Source organism: Ciconia boyciana, chromosome 8, assembly GCF_034638445.1.
Source record: "Ciconia boyciana chromosome 8, ASM3463844v1, whole genome shotgun sequence".
Classification (NCBI taxonomy): domain Eukaryota; kingdom Metazoa; phylum Chordata; class Aves; order Ciconiiformes; family Ciconiidae; genus Ciconia; species Ciconia boyciana.
The window spans coordinates 16,592,853-16,609,052 of NC_132941.1; the positions used below are offsets into that span (position 1 = coordinate 16,592,853).

At 34.6% G+C, this 16,200-nt stretch overlaps 2 protein-coding genes across 5 annotated transcripts in view; one reads left to right on the forward strand and one right to left on the reverse strand.

The window, feature by feature from the left end:
* Positions 1-5,822, forward strand: part of LIPC (lipase C, hepatic type) — a 64,630-nt gene extending 58,808 nt beyond the window's left edge. For all 4 annotated transcript variants that reach the window (XM_072870181.1, XM_072870183.1, XM_072870184.1 and 1 more), the window contains 3 exons: positions 920-1,040; positions 1,779-1,997; positions 5,000-5,822. In XM_072870181.1, the coding sequence (XP_072726282.1) occupies positions 920-1,040; positions 1,779-1,997; positions 5,000-5,105 (446 nt within the window). In that variant the 3' untranslated portion in view covers positions 5,106-5,822. The remainder of the gene's footprint in view (positions 1-919; positions 1,041-1,778; positions 1,998-4,999) is intronic.
* A 6,025-nt stretch (positions 5,823-11,847) lies between these two features.
* ADAM10 (ADAM metallopeptidase domain 10) overlaps positions 11,848-16,200 on the reverse strand; it is a 51,865-nt gene continuing 47,512 nt past the window's right edge. The window contains exons 12-16 of the mRNA XM_072870176.1: positions 14,838-15,021; positions 13,585-13,693; positions 13,064-13,284; positions 12,563-12,689; positions 11,848-12,083 (exon numbers count right to left, since the gene is read on the reverse strand). Coding sequence (XP_072726277.1) covers positions 11,989-12,083; positions 12,563-12,689; positions 13,064-13,284; positions 13,585-13,693; positions 14,838-15,021 — 736 coding nt within the window. The 3' untranslated portion in view covers positions 11,848-11,988. The remainder of the gene's footprint in view (positions 12,084-12,562; positions 12,690-13,063; positions 13,285-13,584; positions 13,694-14,837; positions 15,022-16,200) is intronic.

Consider the following 16,200-nt stretch of genomic DNA (forward strand, 5'->3'; position numbering starts at 1 on the left):
CTTGACTAGATTGCAAGGATAAATACAACACCCCTAATTCTTCCAAATACTGTGTGGCCTTTTTTAATAGAAATTTAGGGTTTTCTTAAGTAACACCTAAATCTATCAGTTTTGTCAAGAAGGTGGCTGGTAGAATCACCAGACAAAACAGTTTTGGACATTCAAATCTAGCTGACAATATCTGTGTACACATGGCCTCTAACTGTATGCTGTTTTTTTTTTTTTCCATAACTTACTAAATGTCAAACTGCTTGTAATCAGTACACTGATGATCTCTTAGGCATTCTTCATTCTGACAATATTCAGTTCAAAGACTTTGTTAAACACTGCTCTTCTAGAAACCCACCAAATCTCAAAGTATTAATGACATCTTATAGTAATGTGCTTGAACAAAGTCATATTGTTAACGGATGCAAGTTAAGCACAATGTATCATTATGCGGTCAAGGAAAGTTTGTGAGTCATCTGTTTTGCAGGGCAATTTTCTACCCTATCAGAGAAAAAGCCTGACTACATTGCATAAGGTCTTAAATCTGTATCATACATCTCTAGCCATGCCCAGTCATAAGGATTTGTCTGGTGATTAGAGGGCTTGCCAGAAATTCTAACAATAAAACTTCAGAAAAGCTGACATATTTCCCATGGAAGAATGTTTTATCCTACAAAGGGAACTCAGCCCAGGTTACCTTTTTTCTCCATCCTTTTAAACAGAGCAACAGGGCCCCAAACCCTAAGGGATTACACAGCACAGCAACAATCAGAAAAAATGATGATGTTATAATTGCAACAAATTTGTTTAAAAAAATAAAATGGAATATCAATCAAGTTTCTGCTCTGAAAGGCAAAATTCTTTTGCCTGAGAAATCTATTGCTTCTTTGACCATTAATTTCGTTACTTTCCAAATTCTTCCTTTCGACAGTCTATCATTATCAGTTCAAGATCCACTTCATCAATGAAATCGAAGGCAAGCAGATAGACCCAACTTTTACCATCTCTCTGACGGGTACTAAAGAGGATGCTAAAAACCTGCCCATCACACTGTGAGTATTGATACTACATGTCATTGTACAAGTGACAAACAAGGTGCCAATTTTAATACCCTATCATGTACACTAATCATGCTATGAGTGAAATGGTTTAGTACAGCTAAGTGAAGGTGAACTGGAAATTGTCCTCTCTTCACTCATACTCCCTAAAAGTCACAAACTTTTACAATGTCCATACAGTTTTTGCATGAAAAATCCCTACAAAACAAACTCAGTGATCTTGAAAGTTTCCCTGAATATTAAGTATCCTGTCCACCTATGTTCGCTCCATCCCATGGCTAACACAGGAAGGTCTAATCAATTAAAACACAAATAAATAAGCAGCTGTAATTAACGTAAAGAATTTTGGATACCTCTCATGATGGACACTATCTGTATTAACAAAGGCAGACGCAACAGTGTGGGTCAGCATTTGCTCTAGCAGACAAAAGACATAGCATAGATGCTATTAAGGGACACCTTTTCTTTTGCTGTCAGAAACCACTACTGCTTCACCAGCTGCTCAAGCTTCTCCCACTTCTGCTTCTTTTCTAGCATGTTGTCATATTTCACCACTTTATGCACCTGGAGGAAGAGGATCCTAGATCCTAGAGTAATGCTCCCTTCCTGGAGAAGAAGAAGGAAACATAGTTCTTTCTTTGGTTTTAAAGAGAAGATAAACCCTTTCTTCTTTGTTTTTTACTTTAATCCATAATAATTAAGACAGCATTATTCTGGTTTTGTTTTCTGCAGAGTTGAAGGTATTAATGGGAATAAAACCTACTCTTTTCTCATCACCCTGGACACTGATATTGGTGAGCTAATAATGATCAAGTTCAAATGGGAAGGAACTGCAGTTTGGGAAAATATCTGGGACACAGTTCAAACCATAATACCATGGACAAAAGGCACCCGTCGACCAGGACTTATAGTGAAGACAATAAGAGTGAAAGCAGGGGAAACACAGCAAAAGTAAGTGTAATGAAAACACTATTTTTCTGTAATAACACCACAGATGTTTGGCACACAGGTTATCCTAGTTCAAATACAAGCATCTGAGTTCCAGCACTCACACCAATGGTGAATTTATCCATGTACAACTTCTGGCTTTCCCCCCTCCCCCTCAGATCAGACTGCACGATTTTTAAGTGACTTTAAAAATTTATTTGTTTTTAGGTCAGAAATGACTAGTGGGAAACGTTCTGGCTCACCACTGCCACTAATCTGAGTTTAAGGCACAATAACCTTGGGTGACAATTTTGTTGATACTTGGGAATAAAGGATAGAGAAGGGATTAGGACAGAGATCCAAGTTCTGCAATGCAATTTTTCTACACAATTAATGACAATAACTGATGACAATTTCTGACTTATTTTTAGAATGTGATTGCCTCACTCCATAAGGACCATATGAAATTTCAAAGAAACAAGATACTGTGTAAGATAAATATTGACTCCAACATTAAGGCCATGAAAAATTCAAATTCCTACTTACAAAAAACATGCCAAATCTTAATTATTTGATTTTCAATACCTACTTTATAGAGAAACTTAGCATCACCATTCTTGAAAGTACTCATTAGAAGGATCACATGCAGAACTACACAGTCATTTGATTATTCATTGAAGTTAAAGGTTTTATCATAAAGTTCCCTTATTTTTGTCTCATTCATTTAAAAGCCAGTCCAGTGTCTGATAGTTGATAATGAATTACCACACTGTGCAGGCTGTATAAGAGGTTCCTGGAATGATAAACTGTGCAAGCAATGTTTCAACTACAGACATTGAAATTTCTGTAGTGGGCAAATAGAATGTGAGCAGTCCTGGAAAACAAAAAGGCTATCTATACTCCTACATACCACACTTTCACTGGTATTTGACAGTAATTTTTACACTCTGGTTGTGCTTTTTTCTATAGTATGAATTCAGTGATGTGAATTTTGTCAGCTGAGCTCTGAAGTAGCATCAGAGAACAGTTTTCTGGAGAAAAAAATTATGAATGCAAACTAAAGTGTGTTTGGGGTTTTGTTTGGGGGGTGGGGTGCTGGTGTTCTTGTCTTTTTCCCCTACTGATTGCTTTGAATCTGGACCACCAAGTCTGAGTGGCCTTGTTCTCTGCATACAGCAATGCTAGTAACACTTTTGAAACTGCTTATTCACACTGAGAAATTTCAGCCAGAAGACAGAATAACAAAACTTTTAATGATTCCCACTGCTTTAATCCTTTGAGAAATTTTAACTGAGCAGTTTAATTAAGGTTAATGAGAAAAGCATGTCTTACCTTGTAACTGTGGCTCAGTCTTAGAAGGTGATTTTTCCTTGCTACAGTCTCTTTCTTACCAGAACCTGTTGTAACTACTGCAGACTTTCTGTGGAACAATACTTATTGGCAGAGCTGCATCTCCTTGATACTGACACAAAAGACAAATTAGACAATTTAAAGAGACATTTTCATCAGACAATCGGGGGGGGGGGCAGAAGAGGGATCATATTTTCTTGGGGTTTGTCCCCCTGAAAATTTATTTTGTAGGTATTTTCCTCTCATAATCCAGCACTCGGCACATGCTCCTGCCATAAAAAAAAGGTCATTTCTATAACATTTCCTTCTGTCTTAAAAGCAATGATCCCAAATCAGTACTGACCTAGCCGCCAAAGCAAATTAAAGCATAGTACACACCGCAAATGAGAGCTCTGTTTAAATACAGATTTTTGTACCTTGAGAAAAAAGTATGAAGGCTGTGAAAGCATTATGTCAGGTATACTCATTTTTCTAACCAGAAAGCTCCTGTCCAATACAGCTGTGTCAATAACCTGGCACAAGCCAATTATTACTGATGTCCTACTTAAGAGATCCTAGGAAATGGATAACTGAGGTGGGTAGTTGTTATACTAACAAAAAATGATGCTGGTATCTTCAGGTACCTAACACTTCTTAGAAGTTTTTTTGCTGCAAGCACAGGTGTGAGTTTGTGTCAAGATTTTAATGGATACTGATTACATGCTGGGTTTTGTTCTGCGCAATCTGGGCTTGTCATGGGAATGGAAATAACATGTTACTGTTGAAATACTGTATTAATGCTTGGGGGGGAATGGAAGATTATTAGGTGATTCTAAAAGGAGGAACGAAGGACACTCAAGGAAAAGTATTTTCTTCAAAGAAAAGAGTGTGTAGGTTTTGGTCTTCTTGAAAAGACCAAACATCATGGATTGAAGAATTAGCAATTTTGGAAATTCAATCCTAAAAAAAGGTAGTAAACACAAGACGTGTTTTGAGTTGTCTTGTGCTTTCTCGAGCATTTGAACAAACTGTTGACAATATTTTATCTCCATGTACCTTTACCTCACAATGTTCATGATATTTATATACATGATATTTTCCTTTGTTAGATTATCTAATGACAAACACTTAGACACAACATAACAGCATAAACTTAAAAAGTAGTTAATAAACAGACTATGAGCAATAAGACACCAGATTCCAACATATGTGAGTTCCAAATATGGAAAACATTTCTGTAGCATATATAGTTGCTGATGTTGTCAGCATCCTACATAACTGATTTTTAGCAACTTCACAACTAAATACTAGTAGTCCGACTAAGTACTTAGCAGGCCAAATAGTGCACTCCTGGTAGTAACAGTAAGAGCTGAAACAATGACAGTGGCCACTGGGAATACAAAGACCAAATCACTGTGAGGGTATGCTATGGAGAGCAGCATGCTGCGTACGATACCAGAAAGAGATGGAGGCATAAGGCACTCAGTACACAGGAGTTGCCTACTCGTTTTACTCTGTACCTGCTATCTGGCAGCCAGATACACCTCTTTCCTCACAAGCCTATAAAAACAATCAGATACCTTCTTGTAAAAGACAGGATAAAGAAATTCAGGTTCAGTGTATCTAGAGAGCACCTTTTATACAGATAGTAGCCCTAAAAAGTAACATTATGCTTACATGCTGTGTTTTCTTTCTAGAATGACATTTTGTTCTCAAAGCATTGACAACGTTCACCTTCATCCAGCCCAAGAGAAAACATTTGTGAGGTGTGAAGATCGCGTTCGGAGACAAAACAGAAAATGAGCAAGAACACAAAAAACAACTACTCACCAAAATATATTCAAAATACTATACATCTAGTAAAACGTTTTAAAAATACACAGCCACATTAAATTTAAATATCCCGATAGTTTCAGAGGTGGTGAAGAAAATATATTAAAAAAAAGTCAGATTTTGTGATGCAACGGTCAGCTGAAATATGCACTTTGTTCACGTACAAGCCTACTCTCAAAGTAATCAATGAGCAATTTCATCAATGGCAACTATCAATTTTAAATTGTTTAAAGTTTTAAAAAACACCTGCTCACTAGAGATAAAAAGATAAGTATTTGAAAGAATCATTGCCACAAACCTTAGAAAAATTTCATTATGTTGGATTTCAGGGAAAAAAGGAGCCTAATTTCCCATTAAATACTTTGAAACATTAATAGCGCCTACTATCAGTTAAAACTCTACTAAATTATTTCCTAATGAAGGGGGAGTTAAATGATACATAGAAGAAATAGATAACAATAGATATTCCCAAATAGATAACATTATTAACAAAGAGTTTGAACTTTTTACTTTATGACATTCAAAAACTAAAATGCACCTCAACATACAGAATGCTTGAGCTATCTATCATAACCATATGACAAGCCAAATACCTGTATCACCTAAAAATGCTATACTAAACTTTGTCATATTGGAAAATGCTTTCCTGTTTAACTAGTTTAATTAAAGTGCTGATTTAAATTACCAGTAATTTCATTATTTTAATGATGCTTAGTATACTACACACAATTCTATCACAACTAAGTTCAGTTAACTTTTGCATTAAAATCATATTTACCTGTTCAGGTAAGGCCTGAGATTTTTGGATTTTAAATCACTGTGTAGCAGATTTTTAGCATGACTTGCAACTCCATGAATAAATGAAAATGGTAAAACCCTCAAACATCTTCAGTGCATATAAACAAACTTTTAAAATTCAAACGTATACAATTCCCTTGTTTCCTATATCAGAATATAAACTACATAAAGAAACATTATTGTCTCAGACTATTTTTAGTTTATGGTTAGTCCATACTGAAATAGAAATCAATACATATGTCAGTATTTAGTTTGTCACTTTGTAATGCTAAGCACAAGATTGATTAAAAATTATGTTTCTACAGCTCTGTATTCGGAATGTAATTTGTTTTAAATGTTCTCTAAAATGGTAAAAAAATGTGCAAGATAGTCCTAAGACCTGGAGCAAAGCATATTTTCCATACCAAGATATTGCAGGAAATTTTGAATCAAAATATACAGATGGTATCAGGATTAAAGTGAGATTTATTTAAAAAGCATGACAAATGAACAAGTTGAGCAGAGCTAGTAATCATGCAAGCAATGAATAGTGATCAAACATTGAATGCAGGCATCTTTGCTGACCATTCCAAATATTAACTTCTGACTTTTAAAAGCTGTTTTCAATAACTACCATTCCTTTAAACAAACAGGAATATTCAATACAGAAACAGAAAGACTGACTATATATGATGGGAACTAAAGCATACTTAGTTTTCAAATGAGAATGGTTGTCCTTCCTGAGGTGTAAATTTCAGAAGCTGATATATTTAAAATGGCCACTTGGAGTATCAATCAACTTGATTAGGAGAAATATTTATAGATTTAGGTAAACATTCCATGTGAAAGAATCTTTAGATCTTCACTGAAAATGAAGGTTTGTGCTTTAAAATATTTTGTTCAATGAAGCAAATTGGGTTTTTTTAAACACAAAATGTATTTCTACCTTCTATGTCAAAAATCTAAGTGATGAATTCCATGCTTCAGGTTGCTATCCCCAATACTTAAATTTCCTAACATAATTATTTTATTAAGGCTCTGTAGTATGTTCTGTGTTTATATAAAAATTGATCACTTAAATACAATAGCCAAAAGTCAAATCAGGAGCACACACAGAAGAGGGAAACTTCAGCAATAAGTATCCCTGAAAGAGTCAGGTAAGCACCAGACCTTTTTTAGATGATGGTTGGTTTGTGTTGTGGGTTGGTTTGGTTTTTTTTGTTTGTTTGTTTGTTTTTTTTTTTTTTTACATTTGTAGTAGCTATAATCCACTGGAGAGACTCAATTGCTAGAGACCCAGTGACAGCATTTTTAGGGGCATTAAGTTAAAATGGACTGTGTCCTGAAGAATGACAGACACGGAACAAATGACAACGTGGCCATTTTAGTTTTCGAAAGCACAAAGAAAAATGAGACAGAGAGAACAGAGAGAGAAGTATGTGTGTGTGGCTAACTCAAATTATGCATCTCCCTAGATTGTTTCTAGAATTCAGTTTTTGCTTCTGGAAAAAGCTAAAGATCTGCTACTTTTAATTCTTATGTTTAGGGTTGTTTTGTTTATAAAATACTTGTCTTTTTATAGAAGAATTGAAATACTATTACTGGAATTGCATCTACAACATGGGTTATCACCAACTTCCTAAGCTATGAACTTTGTAAGCTTCCTGAACCAAATCCTATCCCCACTCCTCAAAAAAGGCTTTGTTCAGAAGATATTGAAGGATGACGGAGCAAAAGACAAAGTCTAGAAAGAACTGGACCGTGCTTCTTCTCTAGTGCAGAAACTACGATGTTAGTGTTTTGCTATACCTGAAAAAAAGCACTAGAGATTTGGCAAGACAGCTTTTAATGAGATTTGTCTGTTGTAAAATATACATATTCACAGAGCCTTTCAAGTCATGATTTTCCTGTAGTTACACATCCTAAGACACTTTAGAAACTTTTTAGACATTAAAATTGGCATTTCTTTCACATTACTGTCACTTACTTGGTAAAAAGGCTGATAAAGGGATCTAAACTTTAGGAGAAACAAGCTTGAAAGCATTAGTTGAGGAAAAGCAGGTGTAAAAAAAGGTCAAAGATGTCTACAGTGTGCTGAAACTCAAGTAACGGGGATACTGCAGTTTGAGGACTTCTAAAGTTTCTGGGGAAAAAACATTCTCCAGTTCAACTGAAACAAGCTAGTATGTCCTCAGATAAGACAATCTGAAAACTTTTAAAAAGTCAAATAGGAAAATGAAAAGAACATTCAGTATTTGAATTCTTGCAGATATGAAGATACTTATTCTGATGTCATTTTTCACAAATCGTATGTCCAAATAAATCCTGTCCCTGCGTTTTCATAGCCATTACACTAATTTCTGATATAAAAATGAAATAAAGCCCAAGTTGCAGCATACTCAAAGTCTTACAATGCCTGAACATAATACTGAAGTCATACCTACAATTGCAAGTGCCTATAATGGTGCCTTACTTTGTGCTCATTGGAGTGAGACAGGAGTAACTCCAAACAACTGGATCAAGACCTTCAAAGCCATGAGGAGCCTAAGTCCTGTCAGACCAAGCACAGCTTAGAACAACGTAATGACTGCTGTCCTTTTAATCACCTTTCTGTAATAATGAACCTCCAATATTCAGAAGTGAAAATATCTTCCTTCCTTTTTGTGTCTTTTTCCTGAAAGAAATATCAGAACATTAATTAAAAGGCAAACTATATCAATGACTTATAGTCTGTACGGTACAAGTAAAGTTTCATAGGTTACGAGGAGTTTGATGCCCTTCTCACATTCACACCATTCTGACTATACATGCTTCTACACCAGAGGTCAAAGTATACATTCAATGACTAAAACATTAAGAAATACAAGATGAATAAATGAATAGCTACAACTAGGGATTACTAGATCAAATATTAGTTAGAAAAATTACAGCTGTTTATGTACTCATTTTTTTCCCCCAAACACATTTTAAAATATACACAACATTTTTATTTTAGGTGCTTAGGCATTATTTCTACTCCTCTGGTTTGTGTTCCTAGGCAGAAATCTAAATGCAACCACTGCCAAATCTATTAGGCACCTATGATGCGATTTGCAGAAGGGCTCTGCTCCAACTGATTTTCTTATACCTTTTGCCCTGACAGTGCAATTTAGCTACAAGGAGAAGCACTTCTATTAAAAAAAAAGTCATGGGGGAAAAAAAAAATTTTTCAAAAAAAAAGTACTGCAAGGAAGGAACTCTGAATATGCTTTGATTACATCAAGGCGTATGCTGCTCTGTTAGGGAAACAGATGTCTAAGCAGGCCATTCTCAAACAAACAGCCCTAAGAATGAAAGACTAGCTGGCAGGACTTAGCTTTTAAAAGCAGTCTTATCACTTAAATCAACTATACAACACACAAAACTACAGAGACTCAGCTTAGTAGTTTTAAAACACCTTGAAAAAAGCAAATTTGCTCCTTCTAAAAGTCTTATCCATCAGTTCTGCATTCAGAGTATTGCATGTTCATTCCAGTATTCCTCTTAAAAAATATATTTATTTCAGAAGGTATCATTCTGTAGCTATGGTGCCAGGCTTGAATACCCCACCAGTAACTAGTTTCCCTTTGAAGGTAAGAACAGAGAAAGCTTTATTCCTGTGATCATACAAGTAATTTAAAGATAATTTTAGGGCTTTTCCTTAAAAAGGTTACACAAAACCATTTACTCTTACATTTAACTGTATGATGTTAAAATTGGGAGGTACACTTTGACAGTGTAAAGAAAGTACAATTACTTTTTGGCATCACAGCACCTTTCCAGTGAAAGCCAAAACTTAAGCAGAAGTAGAATCTGTGTATTCCTTATTGCTTTCAGGGTTCAAAAAGTAAATGGATCTTCAGAAGATGATTTCATCAAGTCTATTTATTAATGCATTTCAAGTTTCAAAAAACCTTACATATCTTTGCACAATACTTTATTTTTTGCATTTTTAGTAAAAATTTCCAAAGTGAACAAAAAAGATACTGTATAAAACACAGTGGAAATGAAATCAACAGTAGTATTCCATTTCATTGTCTTGAACTTTCTTTCAGTTTTACCACATCTTGACTTGCAGTGGAGAGTTCAGTGCACATTTCTGTTTTCAGAAAACATTTAACTTAGACTCAAAATAAAATAGGGCAGCATTTGTCTGCCAAAATCCTACCACAGGATAACATTACAGGCAAAAAATTTACGTTCCAAAGTCTACCACACTCAAGAAGTTACTAAGAACTCTTGCTGAATAAAAGTCACCATTTTAGAAATGCAAACCCACTTCCAATCTTTGCACAGTCTTAAAACAAATGTATTTAAAATGACTTAAAAGCAACTACATACACTTCTAACTAGTTAAGATCATTTAGAATTATTTATATAGTCTATTGGACTTGGGGTTTCATGTACAAAATTTGTCTCTAAACCATGTACAAAAAGCTGTATTTTGAAAAAGTTACCACATACTGTACAAGTTTACAAGGAAGAGATCCCATTATATTCTGTAACATTTTTGGCCTTGCTGGCTTGCGTCACATTATGAGAATGATCATGTAAACCTTATACTCTTAAAGAAAACAAAAACAAAAAACAAACAAAGGAAGCCTGTCCAACCCTTAGTAAATTTTCTCCTAAGCAAAGCCAGGAAAATTATAGCCATTTGCCTCTCTAATTAGCTCGGTGCTTTTGGAAAACAAGCAATAAATATATCACAAGCTTAAACATTTTGTAATGCCCCCTTTCATCTCCTGCATAGCAGTAAGCACCTTAAGACATTTTTTGTTTCCTCTTTCAAAAATGCCAATTATTTACATTCGTAATAAAAACTTTGGAATGGGACACTGTGCTGTTGAACTTCACTACTGGTATAAAATGTGGGAAAATTGGTAGTCCTAACTACATTTTTAACTCTGCCACAGTAGCTGGGCAAATCACTCTACTTTAGTGGTTATCAATCAGCAGTATCATGCTGGAAAGTTATCCAAATATCTGATAAATTAAAAAAGAAAATAAAAAAATACAGCTTTTCTTTCTTTCCACATCCCTCAGAACACAAACTTAATTATCATACTGTAAGAATTATCATACTGTAAGAATATCTGAACAGCCCAAATAAACTGGTTGCAATTTTTAAAACAAGTTGAATAACAGGCAAAATTTTCTAATAAAGCATGGAAATATTTCATCTAACTATTCATTATTTAACTGGATAATCAGACAAATTAAAAATATTTATGCTGAGCTACAAGAACTTAGACACATATAAAACATTTCTGAAACATTCTGGCATTTGCAAAGTTTGCAGAACACCTGTTATATCTCTAAAAAGACCATTCAATCTTGTATGCTATGTCTTAGCAGCTGTTTGATAAAGATGAAATGAGTGCTTGAAACAACTTTGATCATGATAAAAAAAGTTTGATTTGATTCAAAATTGCTGTGTAAAGCATCACAGGATCCTTGACCATTACACACCATCATCCTCTGTTATCCTGAGTATGTCAATTAAACAGTAATTTCTTCATTAATAGCGGAAAAGTTTTATAATACAAAGAAACATCCATATTGCAATTCTCTTGTTTACAATTGCACACAAGTACGGGTGTACGTTAGAAATACATGTCTGCATGTAACAACGTATATACATTGACAAGTAATGTCTCCAATGCTGAGGTGGTCTAGCTTCCTAGCCTTTGTCTGGCAGTTGAAAAATATATATTTTTTTTTTTCAATTCTTGAGTGAAAGTTTTACTACAGCCATATTTGCCTGCAAGTGAAGAAAATGCAGCAAATGAAGAGCACAGAAGGGGGAAAGAATCATGATACTCCAGGACTTTGTGCCACTAAATTAAAAATATGCAAGAAAAACACTTTTCTTCTTTTTGAGCTGGAAGATTCACTCATTAAAAATTAACCATTTCCACTTGTTTTGAGGGCATATCATGCCTTTTTTTTCTCTTCAATTTTTGAGAGTTACTCTGGGACAATGACTTATTAGGTTTTCTTTGGAGTGAGTTTTCCCATTGTAGGCACGAGGAAGAACCAAGGCAAAAAGCTGCAGTCAACGTCTCATATGTCCCATCTGATAACTCTCTCGGGGCCTTTGCCGCTGTGGTGGCTGCGTAGTTTGTGGTGGTCTCCTCCTTTTTAAAGTGCCTGTTTCAAAGAAAGGTACACATTATTAAAATGAATTCAAAAAGAGAAATTATTTCCAGAAAAGTTGCCCTGGCCATGCAAATTAAATATAACTATTCTTCTGAAAGGCTTCAGATTTAGACCTGCAAGGTTTTAAATAGACTATTAACCATATGGAGTATTTACAGAATACATTATATTATCTCAACAGTAGTCCCTTAAACAGACCGATTCTTACAAAATGTAGCATGGAATAGGAAATAAAAGGAACTCCGACACAGAAAAAGTCTTCAAAGCTTTCTTTTGATATGCATACTACATTATAAGAAAATAAGGCAAGAGTTAAATTTTTATTAATTGTTTTACTGGCATGAATTCCATTTGTAGTTTCACAGTGCCAGACTAAGAACTGTAGATTGGGACACCTGAAATTTCCCTTTAGAACAAAATAGTTGAGGATAAAACATTTCTCTATAAATTTAATTACCTGGTGTACTCACCTGGAAGTGGTTTATGAGGAGGCAACTTTGGATTACTGCTTGGAGTATGAACACTGCATATTTTAATGAAACCAGCCATTAACATGATCAAGGCAATTCCCATAAGCAACACTGCCCACCAATAAGCCTAAAAACATTAAAAAAAATATTTTTGGGGGGCTGGCACACATGCACAAGAGATAGGTCATTGAATATGGCTTTTCTTTGCCTTTTAAAAAGTCACCAAAAAGCTGTTCTAAAACGTCACTTAAAAGACCATAACATTTTAAAGAAAAATGTCCCCAAAGTTCTTACAAAAAACCACCCCCCCAAATACTTCAGATTCATTCTATCATCAGAAGAGTATTTCACAGAAGATACGCTACAACAGAGCTATACAAGGACTGATTATACTTTGAAGAATGCTGAAGCACTGTCTATATACAGCAACACTTACCAACTGTGAATATTGATTAACAAGAAAATTTTATATTAGACGGATAAGATAAAAGAAATACTTACCACAATCCATTCTGCAATATTTTCGTATAGCTCCGGATTAAAAATTGCTTTCTTTAATCTAGCTAGAGGGCCATCAGCATCTACTAGTCGACACCTCATAAACACATCACAGTAGCCTTTGAAATCATTACAAGGAGATCCAGGTTGCAAAGTAATAGTTTTACCACCAAAGTGTTTCTCCCACTGGTTAGAGCCTGTACTTGCACAAGTAGCTGGGTCCACTGAAAAGTGAATACAAATTAGATTAATCAAACTATTATTGTATTAAAACATATATGCATGAATGCCTTGGTGTTCAATTGTTCAAAACACTTTAGAAAAATTTCAAGTTTCTATTAATCTGTAAAAAACCAAAATATATTGTATTTCCTACAAAATACAATGCAATGCCTATCTGAAACTAAGTATGAACAAAATCGCAGTATGCTCTCAAGTTAACAAAAACTAAAATATAAACACCGTGAGAAGACTCCTTGGATACCTACTGCTATATTTATGCTTACAATTCAGACAAATCTTACTTTTTCTCATGCAGCAGACATGACACAATTCTCTATCGTCCTTGCCATCTGAACTAGCACATGTACATTCCTCCAAGCCATACTTCTCACAGATAGAGCCAGCACATTGCTGTTTGAGACAAAAGCACGAGAACACAAAAATCAATTTCACTTTTAAGCACACTGACATTAGGAAAGATATTAATTTTTAATAGCTGAAAGCATAATCATAGGTCTAAAGATACTTATCAATAAAAATAATAGCTTCAGAATTTCTTCTGAAGTTTATAAAACAAAAAATTTATTACAGTTATTCAATTGCAGTGTTTAGGCTTCTTTGATAATTTTTTCAAGGTGATTTACCCTATTTTATTTTTTAACACTATATCTTCTTTTAGGGCCTCAGAGTACCCTGCAAAACACTCACAGCACTGCAATTCACACTGAAACATGATTACTTAAAACCATGGTTAGAAAAATAAATCAAAATATTTTCTCTCAGTAAATAATAATAGAAATTAATGGCAGGAAAGATTATATATTTAATTCCACTGTGGGAGGACCCTTCAAATTCAAATTTAAAAAACTCAGTGTATTTATAATCTTGTTTCAAAATCAAGTAACTATGTAAAGACAATTCCTCTATCTTTAAGATGACTCTAAATTAGCTGAAAAATTATTACAGGCAGTATTTGATTAAAAACCTGGACCGTGGAAAACAGACTTACAGCAACACAAGTTACAGCTCTAAGAGGATGACTTTTGCTTGTTTCTGCTTCCAAGTAAACATAGATCAATTTATAAGAGACTCCCCATCAATATTTCATAGCAACTGCCATGGACTCTAACCCAGGAAACTAATGGCAGTTCACAGTAATTCTATATGCTTGCATATCTGCGTTACATGCACATGGGTGGAGGAACTGTATATTTTCATTAAACCAAATTCAACATGTATTGATAGCATATCTAATTTTCTAAGGCAACAAAATTACTTGACCAAGACTGAAGAAAAATTAAAAGATGGAACTAGGAAATAAGACACTTTAAATGGAACTTTCTCAAATAGTAAAGCTAGCTTGATATTTGTTACCGGCTTCTTAATATTTGGTGTACCTTCATAGTTATTTTAATTGAAACCAATAAATCAAACATTTTTATTGAAAAAGATTAATCTTACACTCTTCTCCATTAAGTATTGAAACCGTATCACTTCATAATACAGTGCCTTGCAATAAACAACTGCAGTTGCATATGACTGTAAAGAAACATACCCCTTTTATGCAAACTTGTGTGTGCCTGTTGCAATCTGTGAAGTTTGGTTTAGGCTGAGATGCTGGACAGAGAGCACTGACACCATTACACATCCCTTCTCTTGCACAGTCAGAATCATTTCGACACTTATCAGTCTTCAGTTTGAAATTACACTGTGCAGTACAGCAGGGGCCTTGACTAGGGCTAGAAATAAACAGAAAAAATAGAAGTAAAGAAAAAGCATGAACGATTCCAGGAGAACTATTCATCCTGAAACCTACTCAAACACTCAACATATTTCTGATTTGTGCTAAGTAAAATGTGAATTGAAAATAATTTTTTCCATCCCTTAAGGTAAAAGGTTACTGCACTGAGTACAGATTTCTTAGTCATTGTAGTAACCAATTAAACTATTTGCATTATATTAGAAAAAATAGCACAAGCACATTTTAAATTAAAATATATAGAAAATAACAGCATTTCAAAGTTTGTATATATCAAACATTAAATTAGCAAGTTGGCAAAATTAATTCAGGAACAACTGATTAGTTTGATAGTATCAGTTTCAGTGTAATAAATAAGTCAAGATTTATCTGTCACCGATTAACATCCATAATAATTTTTTTTTTCCTACTTTCTGCAGCCATACCACTTACATTGTTTAAACAAACAAGAAAAGGGAAGGAGACAGGTCAGATCTTTTATCAGAAACCACAGTCAGTGTACAAACAAATCTGGGGGGAAGGAAAGATTTGTCAAAGAAGCCATACAGCTTCACTGTTTCCCCTAAAACACTCGGGATCCTTTCTGTCACAGCCATCAAAGCATCTGAGCCCCTTATGCTATGTACACCAGCATATCTGGCGAAACAGCAGGAAACAATCATTTCTCTTTCTGAAGCTGTGTTTGAGTACATATGCCATTACAAGCAGCAGAGACGTTAAGATTATAAAACATACGTAACTACTTGATTAAAGCTGAGCCTCCTGAGTTCTCATCTCGACACTATTCACAGTGTGCTCGTTGGCATTCAGTGGACAACAGAAGATAGTACAGACCTTCTGCAGGTCAGGATCTCTCTATTTTAAAACTATTGCACGCCAAGAAAAATCACTCTTACATCACACATGGAAAAGACTAAGACATGTAAAGCAGCTGTATAGATACCATAGTTTTCCTAGAATGTATTTAAACATGTTATTTATGGGATCCATTCTTACACTTTACATGTCTTTGTAAACTTCTTTGTACAGCAAAATTTTCAATCTTAATAGAACTGGAAGAAAAGGAAATTGTAAAACAAAAATGATGCAGCAATTCATATTTAAGACTGTTCCAGCAGGGCATAAAGCTAGAGTACAGTCAGCTGAACACAAAAGAACA